This window comes from Mauremys reevesii, linkage group 1 (assembly GCF_016161935.1).
Source record: "Mauremys reevesii isolate NIE-2019 linkage group 1, ASM1616193v1, whole genome shotgun sequence".
Lineage (NCBI taxonomy): Eukaryota > Metazoa > Chordata > Testudines > Geoemydidae > Mauremys > Mauremys reevesii.
This window is the reverse complement of record NC_052623.1, coordinates 41,617,847-41,634,940: the sequence shown is the minus strand read 5'-3', so window position 1 is coordinate 41,634,940 and position 17,094 is coordinate 41,617,847. Positions and strand designations below refer to the sequence as shown.

The window sequence follows — 17,094 nt, the reverse complement described above, 5'->3', positions numbered from 1 at the left end:
CCTAGTTTTACCTACTGCAGATACACAAGATACCTATGCAACTATTTTGTTCCCTGCAGAGAGAGACAAATCAGTGGAAAAGATGTTACTTCTGTCACATCAGAAAATGGATGATGTTTATTCATTTTGTCTGCTGGATGCTGGTGCAATACACTACGAGCTGCTCACTGTGCCGTTACTGGGTAGCTGCACTCCGATTTTAGCTTGGAAACATAAGACTTCTACATTCCATCCATAGAACAGCAGCTTTTCCAAGTAAGAAAAACCCTTTAAAAATGTTACACTGTACTTTTATGAACAATTCAATTTGACTGATCCTCGTTTTATTTGTGTAACTTGCAGCTGTAAATAAGGATCACCAGTAAGGTTCTCTGTTGGCCATCGTTACAAGGAGAATTATCTGTCTGCCCCACACAAACCTGATAGCTCCTTTTTTTAAAACAATTGTACGACATATCAGACAGTTTTTCAGACATATGGAAGACTGAACTCCAATTTGCCCATCCGCTTATACATGGAGGAAAATCACTATAGCAACCAAGGAACACATCAAGACAGAGTCATTCAAAAGCATTCTATACTGGGAGCTGCACCTTCGCATTCCTTACTTTCAACTGCCTCTGTGATTTTTAATTTACTTGATGGGATCAGGGCAAGACAAATAACATATTGTAAAAATCTGCTAGTGCTTGGAGGCTGTTTACCAGTAGACCGAGGGAGGGTGACAAATTTAAGGGATTTACTGAGAAAAACTGCACTCCAGCCAACTCCAGCAGGTGTTGAGTAAGTAAGTAAGTAATTATATTTTAGTATCTGAAATAACAACAACAAACAACAATAAAAGGACGTGACATCTTGGCAGCCTCACCAAGACCCAGTTGTGAGCAGGGCTGGTTGAAAAGTGGAGATGTTTTCTAGGAAAATCTTTTCCCATTTTTGCCAAAATGTCAAACTTCAGGAAATTCTCCAAAATGTTCTTGCTCGTGTTAAGCCAGGAAATCAATCTGAAGCAAACAGAACCCAAGACTGTGCATGTGTAATAAGAATCAGAAAGCGAGAGCAAGAAACAATTCTCCCTTCTGGTTGGCTTATCAAATTCACACTTACCACTAAATTATCTGATAACTGAGTGCCCAGATCAAATGAGCATTTCACATGGGTTTGTCCAACAAATGAAGGGGAAGAACTAATGAAAACAAAGAAAGCTCTGGAAAGGTTATATTAGTCCCTCCATGAGAATGCTCTCTGCAATATTTATAAATCCTCTGTTGGTGCTGCACAATAAGAGAGTGAAGGGTCAGGTGCATACATAAATCTGACCATATGGACAGTCCCAATTCAGGAACAGCGTCTGTCCAGTTTTTAAATCCTCAGGGAAGTCTTCCCAAAGCAAAAGGGCTGTTAAAAGGCAGAATGTGGAAAGTTGCAGACCCAAGCAGATCCCTTATATACAATGAATATACATTGTCTTTTAGTTGGCTGGACCACGGTTGGAATGTGGAATAGCCTCACACTTTCACAAGCAGAGGTTACTTTCTACCCCTCACCCACCAAAATCTGCCAGAGTTTCAGCATTGCTAAATGGTCATTAAATGGGTTGGAGTTGGTTACCTGAGAACCCAAGGTGCAGAACTACAAAAACTGTGATCAGCAGAGACATTTAAGGTGGAGTCCCCTTGCTTTAAGTAGGATGGACTGCTGGCAGGGCATTCTCCATGAGAAACCTTTGGCTCTGGCATTTGCTACCCCTTTGGGTCGCCAGAGGCAAATTGATTGCCTTTCCAAACACGCCACAAAGTCCATTTTCTCTCATTGGCAGAATCATGGGAAGGGACTGAACAGATGAGTTGATCAAGTGGACAAGGAATGTCTGAAGGAAGGGTTTAAGATCAAATATAATATATACAGAGAAAGACTGATTGTCCTTTTTAATCTCTCAAGCATTGCAAGACTTCAGTTTATTAAATGAAGTGTCACTGCGCAGCATCATAACTAATTTCTTCATAGGAATCTTTCTAGCTTAGCCCTACATATAATAACTTAGTCTCAATGTCAGCAAGAGTTACTATCATTCACATACAATGCCAGGTTTTTGAAAACTTTTCCAACGCTAACCCACCATCCCCCCTCCAGGTGGAAGACAGATTGCTTCACAGTGAGGAAAGGTAATTTTTGAGTTCAGCCATTTCTGAGTTGCGTGTAAGAAGCCCCTTTAAAGGATATTTTCTACTTGAGCTTTTTTAAAGTGATCAATTTTTTAAAACCTATTTTGATAGAATACGCTTTAAATAGCATGCCCTGAAAATTCTGATATTTAATTAAAACAAATCTTATATGCAACAATCACCACATCAAAGGAATAGGTCAGGATTTTAAACAGATTATAAAAATAACCCACAAACAATACATCAGCAGAAAAGGAACAGATTAAAAACCACACAGAACCCAATATGCAAATTACAACAACTTCATCCTTATCTGAAAACTTGTCCTATAACAACCCTTATGTGTGTCTTGTTTAGCCTCATCAGGACATGAATTAATGTCTTGTACTCCCGTAGCACCTAGAGGCCCTGTCATGTATATGTATAGCATCTAGCACAATCGGAGACAGCCCCTATCCTGAGGGCCTCACAGTCTAAGTAGACAAGACAGACAAAGGTGGAGAAAGCAAGTATTGTACTTCTCATTTTACAGACTGAGAAGAGACATCGAGCAATTATGTGATTTGTCCATGGTCACACAAAGAAGTCTGGGGCAGAGCCAGAATGGACTAGAGCTCCTCAGTCCCAGTCCAGTGTGTTAACCACAAGGCCATCCTTCCTTTCCACAAGACCACTCTAATGCTATATTTCTAATACACACCCTAAACCTACCTCTGTAATTAATGGAGAGAATCTCTCATGCCACAGGCTCTGCACTTACACAGACATGTTTTATCATATCATCTGCTCTTTCTAGAGCCTATTCTGGTTCTCCCGCTCTCTCCCCAAGTCTTCTTTATAATGGCTGCCACTCTGGGAAGTCCATAGGGATGTAGTTTCCATTTTGCTTCAAATGAACTCCCTCAGCAAGAGGCAGCTTCAAAATACCTTTATCATCCTCAGTTTCTACCCAGTCTCCCTACACTAAAGCAGTGGTTCTCAATCTGTGGCCCAATCAACACACAGCTGTGGCCCATGTGACAGCCTTAGGGACATACAGGTAATATATATATTGTGTGGATGCAACCCCATAACACAAAGAGAGCTGCATATGTGGCCCACAATGGTAAATAGTCTGAGAAGCACTACCCTAGAGCCTAACTGGAAAAATGATTGAAGGAGGCAGTTCTTTCACCTTGGCAAACAGTAGATATCAACTTTAAAAAGCTCCTGTTCTGCCACGCTTAATTCTATCACAGATGTCTAGCATTGTGCACAGTTTCAAGGTGTTGTCTCACTAGTGTTCTTTAAACCGAGATTATCACCTCCCTGGCCTGGAGCAGGATGCCTCTGCAGCTCCAAATTTCATTGCATTTTTGCAATATCATCACACTACATGCTGGTATCTAGTTTGCTGCTCACTATCACCCTAAGTCTCTTTAACAAAGCTAGTTGAAATTTTTCAACTAAAAAACATGTTAATACTGGAAAATTATTTTGACAAAAAAATTCCAAGAAAAATGTTAATTTAGATTAATGTTTTTGATTTTATGATGGGGGAGATTCAAAATGAGATGTTTCATTTTGAAATGTCAATTCAAAAATGAAATATTTCATTTTGAAACATACTTCAAAACTGTCCACTTTTTCCACTTCAAAATTTCCAAAACTGAAACTTTTCAGAATTTTTCATTTTGCAGAAACTTTTAGCTATTTTGACTTTTCAATCCAAATCAGAATGGAAAGTAATTTCAAAATATTAGACTTTCCCATGAAAGGGAAAAACTGTTTCCCAAACAGATACTTATTTGGCTCTCACCGGTACAGCATCTGAGTGCCTCCCAAGTGCCTGAGAGAAATAGTGACGGAAACCCATTTAAACAAAAGAGTATCTGAGTGCCTCCCAAGATACTTTAGGAGTATCATAAAATGAAGTAGAGAGATGGCAGTTTCCTTCTGGCCATCCACAGGAATTTATTTTAATTTCAAGTGTGCCCATCACCATACTCACAATGGGCAATGCTAACCCTCCCCAATTAGTCACCCAACAGGAAGAGAATAAGAAACAACAGGGAAGTGGTTATATGAGTCAAAATGAAGGCATTGTCTATCTGATTTGGGCTGGACTAAAACAGGAGCTTTACTAATAGCACATTAAAAACGGAGAGCTGGCTGCGTGCATACAATTCTAAACCATCAGCCTCGTTCCCCAGGGAGCTTGTATACAGTCAGTGACAGACAGGGTGTAGTGCTGCTGGAGTAGTCCAGAGTGTTGCTCCGGCACCTGAAATCCAGGACAGAGCAGCCCACTGCCACTCCACCTGGTGCACGGGGTTGCAACGCCATTCCCATTTGACCCGGCCACCCTTCCGTCAGGACAGCGAACAGCCTGGTCAAATCTGAGCAAGTGTCATTGCGACCTGGCATGCAGGGTTGCAGTTTCACTCAGGTTTGGCCTAGCTGCTCCTTCATCACCCCTGCCACCCCTCTGCCTCCACCCAACTGGACTGGCACTGTGACCCCATGTGCAAGGCTGCAATGTCACTCACCACTCAAATTTGGCCTATGCTGCGTGTGTTAGCTGGGTGATGGAAGCTAACGAAGCTTCTGGGTGGTTGCGGTTGAGAGGAGCCCCCCTAACCTGGGACAGAAGCAGAGTGCTGAGCCAGGGATGTGCTGGTGAATGGCCAGGAAAGTCCCAGGGGTAGTGGGTAAGCAGCAGAGGGGAGAGTTGTTGATGGGCTAAGGAGTGAATGAGGAGTGTTGAGGGCCTGTGGGATGAGGGACTGGAGGGCAGGGGGGCTGCAGTGAACAGGATGTGTGTTATGGCTGCTGGGATGTGTCAGCAGGCTGTCAGGGTAAGTGGGGGCTGGTGGAAAACTACTGTCCCCCTGGTCTGATTAGCCAGTCAAATCAGGTTTATATGGAGCAGCTCAAAAGTAGCTGGAGCAAACCAGTGAATCTTGCCCTCATATGAAGTTTGCAGAGAATATGAATGTTGTAAAGACAGTATTTTACATGTGCTGCCAATGGGCTTTTTGATTAACGACATGTGTGCTTTGACCATGCTTTGCTACCTAGCTTAAAGTTTGGAAAATAAAAGCTGAATTATGCGTGTTTCATGTTGAGACATCTGTGTATTTATTACAAATGCATGAAGGCTCACAATTGCTGTTGTGCAGATTTTCAATTAGATAAAATTTCTTGGTAAAACATTAGCCTCCAAAATCTAAACTACCTTGTGTCACTGTAAGACAAAGCACCCATATTCAAACCCTATCGCATGTGACAGAATTACTAACCTGAGATCACTTCTCAAGGCTCCTACACTATAAAATTTAGCACTACATCACTGCTGAGAGAAATAGTGACGGAAACCCATTTAAACAAAAGAGTGATGGCAGTGAAATTGGCTTAGGTACCAGACCATTATGGATGATCAACCTTAAGTAACAATACTGAAATCTGCAGTACCAAAGGGATTCTCTGCCATTAACGGATCATTCTTTAGTTGTCTATTTGTGAGTTTCTTCAACCTTCCTCTGAAACATCAAGTACTGGTGACATGCCACTGGATTAGATGGATCACTGATCCGATTCAATAGGCCAGCCCCTATATTCTGTACAACTGAAAATGAAGTTTTAATACAATCTAGCAATTTGACAGTTTTAATTAAACGGTGGCGGCAAAGTGTCTGAAAAGCAACCAATAATAAGCTATGTTCCACTAGTTACATAGAAGATAAAGGTCAAAATACAGCAAAATTGTTCTACAAGGAAATGAGTTATCATTAGACATAGTTTTGGAGAAGGGTTACCTCAGGAAGTGCTTCATTGTGGTGGCTTTGATGTTCCAGACACACAATCCTCCTCAACCAATCACAGATAAAGTTGTTCTTGAAGAAATAACTGATGCTGTAGAAAAAAATTAGACCTATTTACTAACAGAGATATAATAGTGTCTCAACAGTCTCAGTTGTCAATGTATTTTTTCTACATACCTCCTGCAATTATTTTAAGAATTCTAATTCCAACAAAAATAGTAAGTTTATGTTCAAGTCCTCAGCCTGAAATCTTACCTATACTACTTTGCTCTATGCCTTTCTTTTTCAGATTACAGATTTTCTTAGATAAAGCCCAGGACTAAGAGCAAGAATGCTCCCCAACAAAAACTCTTTCATAGACTTACTTGGAACTTGGGAAGTTGCAACATCGTCCCCATTTGTAACTCCAAAAAAACATGCACCTAACCTCACAAGGGCATTGTAAGCCTCTCTTCTTAAGCATCTGTAGCAGTATTTGAAGATCCTCAGATGAAAAGTACTAAATAAGTGCAAAGTATTATGACTGGATCCTGATTTGAGACATACATGGGAGACATGAGACGGTAACAACCCTTCCAGGCACCAAGATCCCTGAGGTGATATGTTTGCTGTCTTGCAATTTACTTCCTCACATTTTAATCAGCATCTCCACTAGACTCTTCCAAGATGGGCAAGCCTAGTTAAGTTCCATTGTGATTACCAGTTAGCTGAAAGCAGTGGGAGGAATTCAGATAAGAAGTCTGTTTCTGGGAAGCAAGCCTGTACACTACAGATTTCTGGGACTCTCCCCAGCAACCTCTTTTCTCCATAAGCTTCTAAAATGTAGCATTGTTTTCACCCTGAAATAATACTTCCAATAAGATGTAGAATTCAACTATCAATTTTACACAGCAAAATACTCAAAAGGATCAAAAACTTCTCCTATTTACCACCTTTCATCCAGGAGGATCCAAAAGCACTTTACAGACTTCGAATATAGGGACCATTCATCCATTACGGAAAGGGAACCGCCAACAGAGTGGCACATTCTGTGCCAGTAATAACTACATCACAGTTTTTAAAAGGCAGAGGAAGCAAAAATGTCTTAAAAAAAATCTAATTACCTACATGCCAGATTTTCAAAAGAACTCAGTTCACATTTAGGCTTCTGATTAAAGGCCAGATTTTCACACAATTGGGCACCCAATATTTTGAAGAGCTCAGCATCCTTTTGAAAATCTTGCAGCTTTTTGGGGGGCTCAAAGGGAAGCTGAACCCTGGAAAATCTGACCCCATGTACTTTTGCAGGACCAAATGATACTGCTAATCTGATGCAAACTTCCCCCTCCCCCACTCACCTTCTTCCACCTAGTGATCATTTTCCTTTCCTCTTTCTGACATCTCTGAATATTATACTGTCACCTGCTGCAAAGAAAAGATCAAGTGCTCCATTTATAAAAACACAGCTATCCGGTTGGATCACATCATGCTGCTCGCTAAAAATATATAATCCCTAAACTGTGAAAGCTTCAGTCCATTTAGATTGTTTTTGACTGGCTGAATCATGCTGCTGTCCCCTGAATACCGCTGTAATTGCTACTGCCTGCTGTGACATCTGCTTGAAAGGATGGACAGAGGCTAACAACAAACTCTGGTTCAGGCAGGCTTCTAATGCTCCCTAGGGAAGCTTTTGATGTTCCTTAGACAGTATCAAGTGCAGGTGAAATGGGAAAGAAGGGCCAAGACTGGAGGGGATGTAAACTGCCCTCCCCCATAGTTTTCTGTCTAAAGATATAATTTGTACAGCACTCTCATTGCTGGGTCTTAGCATGAGATAAATGAAACAGTCTTTAGTCTTAAAATATTCTGACCCATAATGACAGTAGGAGCAGGAACAGGACACAATCTAGGCCCTCTACTGGCTGTCATACATCACCCCTTGCTAAGTATATATGTTGCCCTCTGAGCATCCCCAATCAGTTCCTTCTTGAACTTGGTCAGTGAAGGAGCTTCCTCTTGGAGACTGTTCTTCTCTGTTACCAGAGCTCCAGATGGGTGACCAAATGCACTTATGGTTCTGCACCCAAAAATTCAGAGCTGCAGTGCTAGGAATCCTTAGTATTACGGGTTTGTGAAACCTTCTGTCTTCATGGGCCTCAAGGTCAGGTTCTGTGGAAAAAGTAGAGCTGGTCTGAAGTTTTTGAAAAGTTTATAATTAAAAATTGGTCTGTTTCAAAAAGTGGTTTTAAAAAGGTCAATACTGGTTTGGGGTTTTTCTTCCTTTTTTCATATCAAAGTTACTATTTTAAAAGCAAATACACCTCAACAACATGTGTTTATGAAAAACTCAGTTTTGGCAAATGAAAAAAATGTTGGTAATTAGGGCCTTACCAAATTCAGGGTCCATTTTGGTCAAATGTCATGCTCATAGGATTTTATAAATAGTTAGCTGAAATCATGAAATTATTTAAATATGAAATGTCCTGGTGTTGTAACTGTAGGGGTCCTGACCCAAAAAGGAGTTGGGGATGGTCATAAGGATACTGTGTATGGGCGAGGCGGGGGTGTCGCAGTACTGCTACCCTTACTTCTGTGCTACTGCTGGCAGCAGTGCTGCCTTCAGACCTGGGCAGCTGGAGAGCAGTGGCTGCTGGCCGGGAGCCCAGTTCTGATGGCAGAGCCACTGCCAGCAGCAGAAGTAAGGGTGGCAACCGTGACATGGTATGGTATTGCCACCCTTACTTCTGCACTGCTGCTGGCAGGGCACTGCCTTCAGAGCTAGGCGCCTGGCCAACATCGCCACTCTCTGGCTGCTGAGCTCTGAAGGCAAAGCAGAAGTAAGGGTGGCAATACCGCGACCACCCTAAAATAACCTTGTGACCGCCCTGCAACTTTCTTTTTGACGCCCCCAATTTGAGAAACGCTGGTCTCCCCTGTGAAATCTGTGTAGTATAGGATAAAAGCACACAAGAAGACCAGATTTCACAGTCCATGTCACATTTTTCATGACTGTAAATTTGGTAGGGCCCTATTGATAATGTTTTAGATCAGTGTTTCTCAAACTGGGGTCCGCGGACCCTTGGGGGATCCCGGGGGTCCATGGGTCCCACTGATCAACTCCTCTCCCTCCCTCCCAGAGCCTTCTGCACACTAAAAGTCCGGTGGCACAGTGGGGTTAAGGCAGGCTTCCTACCTACCCTGGCTCTGCACCATTCCCGGAAGTGGCTGGCACGTCCCTGTGGCGGTGGGCAGGGGGTCTCTGTGCGCTGCCCCCACCCGAGCACCAACTCCGCAGCTCCCATTGGCCGGAAACTATGGCCAATGTGAGCTGTGGGGTGGTGCCTGCAGCTAGGGGCAGTGAGCGGATACCACCTGGTCCCCCACCTAAGAGCCACTGTCAGAGGGATGTGCCAGTCGCTTTCGAGAGCTGCCCAAGGTAAGCGCCTCTCAGCCAGGCCTCACACCACTCACCCCCTCTAATCCCAGCCCAGAGCCTGCACCCCGCACCCAAACTCCGTCCCAGAGCCCACACCCCCTCCTGCACCCCAACCCCCTGCTGCAGCCTGGTGAAAGTGAGAGAGTGTGGGGGAGAGCAAGCGGAGGTGGGGCCTCAGAGAGGAGGCGGGGCCAGGCCTGAGCAGGGAAGCTTGGGGGTGCCCACATTTTTTTTTAATCAAAATGGGGGTCCTTGGGTTGCTAAAGTTTCAGAACTGTTGCTTTAGATAAAAATGTCTAAAAAAATCGGTCCACTTAGAATTATTTGAAACTTAAATGACTTTGAAATTACTCACAAAACTAGCTTTTTTCGTCTTTAAACCAGTTCTAGAAAAAAAGAAGATAAAGGTTAGGACTGAAATTCTACCCCCATTGACATCAATGGCAAACTCTCATTGACTTCACTGGGTCCAAGATTTCACCCTAGGAACTTAAAAAAGCTAGTCCCCAAATGCATAGATCTGGTTCAACCCGAGGGCTTGGCTACTTTTAAAAATGCAGCGCTGCAGCAGGGTGTGTGAAAACACTCTGCTGCAGCGCTGCTAAAATTAAGCGCGCCAGTATAGTCAAAGCTCCTCCCAGCGTCTGTCCGTCCCCCCCACAGGACGTGGAGGAGTGACTACTGACTCTACACTTTGCGCGCTTGCCGGCAGCAGCGCGCTGCGCGGCAGGCTTTGAAATGCAAAACACCAAGTATGGGAAGCCTTTGGTGTGAATGAGATGACAGCAAAGGCTACTGCCTCAAGAATGCACATCTATTGCTCCTCTTGGCTACAGGCAGGCAGCCAGACTCCACCCAAATGGCCAAAGAGAGCAGAGCTGGTAGAGGATCTTTCAGCAGAGGAGTCTCTTGGTCCTGAGTCCCATCTCCCATGTAGGTGTAGAAACTTACTGTGATGGGTGGGTAGTATCCATACTCAGCATGGGATGGCCAGTCAGGGACCCAGACTTTGCTTTTGCTGCCCCCAAGCAAGTTAACCGACCCCCACGACACTAAGACATAAGAGATTGCCGCCACCACACCCATGCTGGGAAACTAGGTCTGGGGCTGAGAGTTCTGTAAAATGGTATAGTCAGAGAAGTAGAATTACAAAGTAGTTTTCCTCTTATCTATATCACCACCTTAAATACTGTTCTTTTTGAGGAGCCCAGCAGTATTCACTTCTAGAGAGTGGTTTCTTACACTGCAGAAAGACGAACCTGGTCTTGACTGGATACATACTAGGCTATTTATGAAATTACAACAAATTAGAACAGCCAGAACTATTCCCTTACAATTTATTTTCGCCTAGAATCTTTATAATGCATTTCTGCAAAAATGTAACAACACAATAGTATATCAGCTGCTTTCAGCAAAACTAACTTGTCAATGATTTTTTAAAAAGCCACACACCATAATTTTAACTAAAGTATGCTACTTATGAACAACGTGATTCAATTAGCTTGAAACATTTCATCTAAACCTACTTCTATGTTTGGAAAAGTGTCCTGCGATAGTGAAAGAGACTCAGCTTGTGGTCTCCTGTTTTCTGATCAAAGAGATATCAGAAGGAAATTGATAATTTCTCTTTAAATTGGTTGCCTGTAAGTCAAGAATGCTTACATTTCTGTCTTTCTGTGCAAAAACAAGAACAAAAAACCTCCATGGGTGGTATGGTACAAGGGCAGCGCACACTACCAGATTTGTTGGAAGATCCAGAGAGAAGAAAATGCTATAAATAAAGGTTTACAGCACATCTTGGATTAGCAGCAATGAGACACTTTTTAAAGAAAAAATATTGTTTATAGCAAATATTGACTTTTAGCTCTTAAATGATTCTTACGGTTGATTATATCTTGCCATGCTAGATGGAAACCAACAGCAATCTGAAAGGTTAAGATTTGCTAAAGGCAGAGATAAATCAAAGGTAAACTGCTAGATTTCACATCTTAACTCTAAAGTTGTGGTTTTGTTTAAGGGAAAAAAAAAAGGTCCCCTGGGCACAACTGAAGAAAAAAAATCACCCTATTCAAATAAAATTTAATTTTACAAATAAAAAGAGAGAAAACCAAGGCAGTTTTGTTTGTTTCACAGAGGCCCAAGCATGCACTTGACTAGCAAACTCATCTGACTCACTAATGCTTATTGTAGAGTTTCAAAGACTTATGTTTGAGTCATAAGAAAGCATCAGTGCTGAAAATGCAGTGTACTGACAATACACAGGTGACCCACGATGAAGACATTGAGATGACTCCACATCATTAGAAAACTTGTAATTGTTGCTGGTCCCTTTTTTTAATGGGATGTAGATAATCAGCACAAATCACATAATTTGTTGTTGAAACTGCCTCACTAAAGAAAATACGGGAGTTGTACAAGGTTTTTGTTTGTTTTGGTTTTGAGAGTCAGCCATTTTAGAATCTCCAGAACCTAAACTTTTTCATTTAAAAAGTATTAAGTCTAGTCCTTATGGTTGGAAAGTAACCGTCACATCATGAACTACGTTTAACCAACATAGTGATCTCTGCCTCTGACATGGTCTACACTAGCAAATTAGTCACTTTAATGACATCAGTCTGGGGTGTGAAAAATCCACACCTCCCTGAATGGCATAGTTAAACTGACCTAAGACCCCATGTAGACAGTGCTAGGTCCATGGAAAAATTCTTCCATGGACCTAGCTACTGCTTCTCGGGGAAGTGGATTACTTATGCCAAGGGGAGAACTCCCCCTACTCCCATTGGTGTAGGTAGTGTCTACGCTGAAAAGCTGCTCTGCTGCTGTAGTATTTTAAGCGCAGGCAAGCCCTCTGGCTGCAGACAGTCTGGAGCAGGACTGCACAACATGCGGCCCGCGGAGCCTCACTGTGCGGCCCGTGGGGGGATTCTAAATCCCCCCACACACAGCGCTCTGCGGGCACCCAGAGCCCTCTGATTCCCGGCCGCGGCAGGGAATCAAAGGGCTCTGGGCTGCCTGAAGGAGCAGGGAGCCCAGAGCCCTTTAAATCTCAGCCGGGGCTGGGATTAAAAGGGCTCTGCGCTGCCCGCTGCGGCGGGGAGCCCTGAGCTCTTTAAATCCCAGCCGCGGCCGGGAATCAGAGGGCTCTGGGCTGCCCGCAGGGGCAGGGAGCCCAGAGCCCTTTAAATCCCAGCCACGGCCGGGAGTCAGAGGGCTCTGGCCCTCTGAATCCCAGCCCCTGGCCGCTGATTGCCCCCTCCCCAGACCCCTGTCCCAACTGCCCCCCAGGACCCCCACCCCCTATCTAAGCACCACTGGTCCTTGTCCCCCGATTGCCCCCTCCTGAGACCCCTGCCCCTAACTGCCCCTTGGGACGCCAGCCCCTATCTAAGCCTCCCTTCTCCTTGTCCCCAACTGCCCCCTCCTGAGACCCCACCCAACTTCCCCCCCCAGGACCCCACCCCCTACCTGTCCCCTGATAAGCCCCCTGGACTCCCATGCCTATCCAATTGCTGCCTGTCCCGACTGCCCCTCTGAACCTCTGCCCCATCCAACCCACCCTGCTCCCTGTCCCTTGACTGCCCCCCAGAACCCCCTACCCCTTCTCCAACCCCCAAACCGCTTACTGTGCCACTCAGACCAGCATGTCTGGCTCCGTGCAGCTCCAGACAGTTGCTGCCATGCTCCCCCATGGAGCCCACAGCCTCTCCCACCCCCAGCACCTGCCTTCCGGATTTGAACACCTCAAAATTCAGGAGCGCTCAAGCTCGGTTAGGGCAGCTTTTACTTCATTTCTCCCAAATCAAATATACTGATCCACTGTAACTTGCTGTGGAAAAAGTAGGATAAAATTGAGCAAGAAATGCTTATTAGGACTGGAATTGCTATTTTCAACAGCCATTGCCTTTTTGTTTGTTTGAAAGGAAGACAGTGATATTGCATTGGCAAATTCCCCATAGAAAGAAAGAGTGGAACAAAAGAATAATAAAGGCACCTCAACTTTTCCTCATTTATGGAGGACAGTCTTATAATATGCATCCAGATATCCTCCAATCACACAAGCTGAAAATTGTTCCACTTTACTGCAGCTCTGTAACCATATGGGAACCAATCCTGTCTGTGTTTTGTGCACATCCAAAATTCCGGCTGAATGACCCGCCCTGGGAGCAAGTTACCAGTGACCCAGGGCTGGGGCGGCAGGATGTGGGGACACTGGTGGGGGGGAGCCAGGGCTGGGGCAGCAACAGGGTGGAGGGAGGGCACTGGTGGGGAGGAAAGGGGGAAGTCCAGCGCTGGGGTGGCAGGGGGGGGTGTGGGTGGGGGGAGAGCCCAGGACTGGGGCAGCAGGAGGGTACAGGGGGAGCCCAGGGCTGGGAAGGGGGGCAGCCAAATATTTTTTTGCTTAGGGCAGCAAAAAACCTAGAGCCGGCCCTGCCGGGTTCCCCCAGCCGCCGGAGCCCCGGCCCCTTTAATTTGACCCTGAGGGCTCCCAGCCACCTCTTTAGCTGGGAGCCCCTGGTTGATTTAAAATAAAGTATTACCTCCCCACCCCCAACCTTCCTTTTTGGCCCACAGCTGTTTTGGTGGGGCGGCACTGGGGAAGGAGGGATTTTTTCCGCAGGGCTGGGCGGCCCTGGGGCGGGGTGTTTCCTCGGGCTGGGAGGTTTCGGCCCTCAGCTGTTTTCTTTGGAGGAATGTGGCCCTCGCCGCTTTACGTGTTGTGCAGACCTGGTCTGGAGCAATATCTGTAAAAGGTGTGATGCCCCTCATTCACCTCAACAGTGTTTGTGAGGAAGGGTTGTCCATTGGTTAGAGTGCTAGCCTAGGTTGTGGGAGACTGCGTTCAATTTCTGCTTTGCCACAAACATCCTTTGACACCCTGGGAAAGTCACTTCATCTCTCTGATCCTCCATTCCCCATCTGTAAAATGGGGATAACAGCACTTCCTTGCCTCACAGGGGCGTTGCAAGGTAAGTATGTTAGAGATTGTGAGGTGTTCAAATACAATGGCAATGGGGCAATGCAAGCACCTTAGATAGGCACATAACTGAAACCTAATGATGTTAGTGCAGCAGTTTTTAAACTGTTCTTAATGGGGTTGCCAGAGCCAAAGCCCACGGTCGAAGCCTGAGGGCTTCAGCCCTGGGTGTGGGGGCTCAGGTTACAGAACCCCTGCCTGGGGCTGAAGCTCTTCGTCTTGGGCTTTGGTCCCCCACATCCAGGGCAGTGGGGCTGGGGCTTGGGCTTCGCCCCCCCAACACACACACGGATCAGTGGGGCTCGGGCAGACAGGCTTCAGTCCTCTCTCCTGGGATCATGTAGTAATTTGTGTTGTCAGAAGGGGGTCACACTGCAATGAAGTTTGAGAACCTCTGTGTTAGTGTATACGTCAACAGCATTAACTATTTCACAAATAGCAAAAAAAGAGGTCAGCTGACATCACTGCATGCAAGATATAACAGGGAACTGATTTATCAGGAAGACAATTTGCAGGCAATGGTGTTTTGGCATCTCAAGTGGCTGGCAGCAGCATGGTTTGCGGCTGGAGCTAAAACTACACAATTTCCTCCTCCCTCAATTTGGCCCCTGAACAAACAAACAGTATTAGCTGCTCCAAAATGGATACATTACCACCACCAAGGCAACAACGAAAATAATCTAGGGATCTTGGGTAGCAACGCCAGGCAGTTAAACAGGAAATCAAAGCTTAAATTTAGACTCGTTCAATCTTCTATTTCCCAAATCTGTAGAATACTGAGCATTTCAAATGTATCCAGCAGCATCAGAGCTTAAGTTCAAACACTGCATTTCCAGAGCACTCCTTGGTCAGGCGGTACATATAACATCACAGATGATGCCAGATTTAAACTCAAGCTTTCCTAGCCCTATGCAGATTTTTCCATGGCAGAAGAACAGGTGATGCATGATTTGGCTGGAACTGTTTCTGACAACACTGGTTAGCTGAGTAACAATGACCAGGTTTTACATTGTGAGGTCAAACTCTTCCATGGCAAAGGACAAAACTTGCCTATGTGAAAGTTTATTCTTCAGAAAGCAGGAAAAATTTCAGAACCCGACACTTTCAACACTCTTCTTTCATAACTTGTTTCTCATGCTAAGTAATTTATAAAGACATTTTATAAATATTTGGTTGCATTTATGAAAGTCACAAAGGTGCACTCAAAGAAGTTCATGGTTTTCATGGCTTGTTCACTACAGTATGTTTTTTAAAAATTAACAATTATCATCCAGTGTGCAATATTCCTGTCATTTGTACTTATATAAAGGGAATGTTAAATTGTATTTTGCATACAATGTCTGAGATTTGACTTGTTTAAAAGTATTTTTATATACACACACACACACACACACACACACAAACGCCCATGAATTTTGCCTCTTTTATTCTAACTTCACTGTGTCCTCTGTTAAAGATTTCCCTGGCAAAAGCGTAGCACAGCGGTACGGGGATACCATCACAAGCACCAAACAGCCACTTGGACAACTGTTCCAAACTGCAAAATGCTGCTGCCCAATTTTTATTCATTTATTTTGCGTTCTTGGTCCTCTGCTTACTGTCTACAAGAGTTGAAGGCATGGTACCTTTGCTCCAGTTTTGTCCTCATTACTGACTCTTAAAAGCAACTGAATTCTAGTACTGCCTGAGAGCTTTGACAATTCCTAGTACACAACAGTTTATGGGAATGAAACATTGGCATCCTTCTGCTAACAATGGGTCAAAGGGCCAAATGCATCCCTGGTGTAACTTAGCTGAATTCAGCGGAATTATATAAAGGACAAGTTTTTACTAGTATCTTCTGTGAGGTTTGCTTGGAGCAAACAGGATTAAATTAATCATTCGATTAGCACAATGCTAAACAAGTTGCCAGTCAATAAGCACTTTAATTGCCTTCACACTGATTTTGTGTAACAATTGACATGAACATCTAAGTCTTACCAAAAAGAGATGCAACCGGACAACGAAGGACAGCCCTTTGAGGCAAAAGGAAGATAATGCAGCAGCATCAATCTAGAAATTCAGGGAAACTCCAACATGATCCATATTGATTGAGCAGAAATCCTTCCTATGGTAAAAAGCTCTCGTACCATTGCATCCAGACAGCTTTTGTGGTAGTGACAACTTTACCCTGATGCTACAAGAGGCAGACAAGCTGAAAAGGGGTGTGTGAGAGAAAACTATCCTTGTGTTAACATTTCATGGAGCCAAATGACTGCAACAGGACCCAGGATATACCTTACTCCAGTAAAGTGAGCCAGTATACAACAGTTCAGCAGAAGGATGGCACAGAGGAACGTTATTTTTGTGAAGCACCGAGATCCTCTGATGGAAAGTGTTATGTAAGTGTTAACTATTTATCACGGTCCCTCTGAGGATTGCAGGACCCCAGACACAGCTAAGGAGCAATACAATGAACTTCTCCTGATGAGTCTGCAGTTGAGCTGACTCAGAAATGAGAAAAAGTTATTTAGGAAATTCTATGGCCTATTGATTTGGTTTCTACTTGGTGCTCAACGAACTGTTTTGCATGCTGAGGAAACCAGAACAATTCTGTGTGTATGTATGTGACCTTGCTGGGAGCCCTGACTGTATGCACAATGCACAGCAAAGCACATTTTATGGATTACATTGTAGAGCAAGCTCTATGTGTTTTAACAGGGTTTGAAAGAGTTCTATATGCCTATGGAGAGTAGG

The 17,094-nt window shown here is 44.3% G+C and overlaps 1 protein-coding gene across 6 annotated transcripts in view; it reads right to left on the bottom strand.

The window, feature by feature from the left end:
• ELMOD1 (ELMO domain containing 1) overlaps window positions 1-17,094 on the bottom strand; it is a 66,367-nt gene that overhangs the window by 41,320 nt on the left and 7,953 nt on the right. For 4 of the 6 annotated variants that reach the window (XM_039481626.1, XM_039481647.1, XM_039481640.1 and 1 more), the window contains exon 2: window positions 5,963-6,059. In XM_039481626.1, coding sequence (XP_039337560.1) covers window positions 5,963-5,979 — 17 coding nt within the window. In that variant the 5' untranslated portion in view covers window positions 5,980-6,059. Of the gene's footprint in view, window positions 1-5,962; window positions 6,060-7,305; window positions 7,327-17,094 lie in introns of those variants that run through there. The other 2 variants (XM_039481653.1, XM_039481633.1) reach the window with 2 other exon arrangements.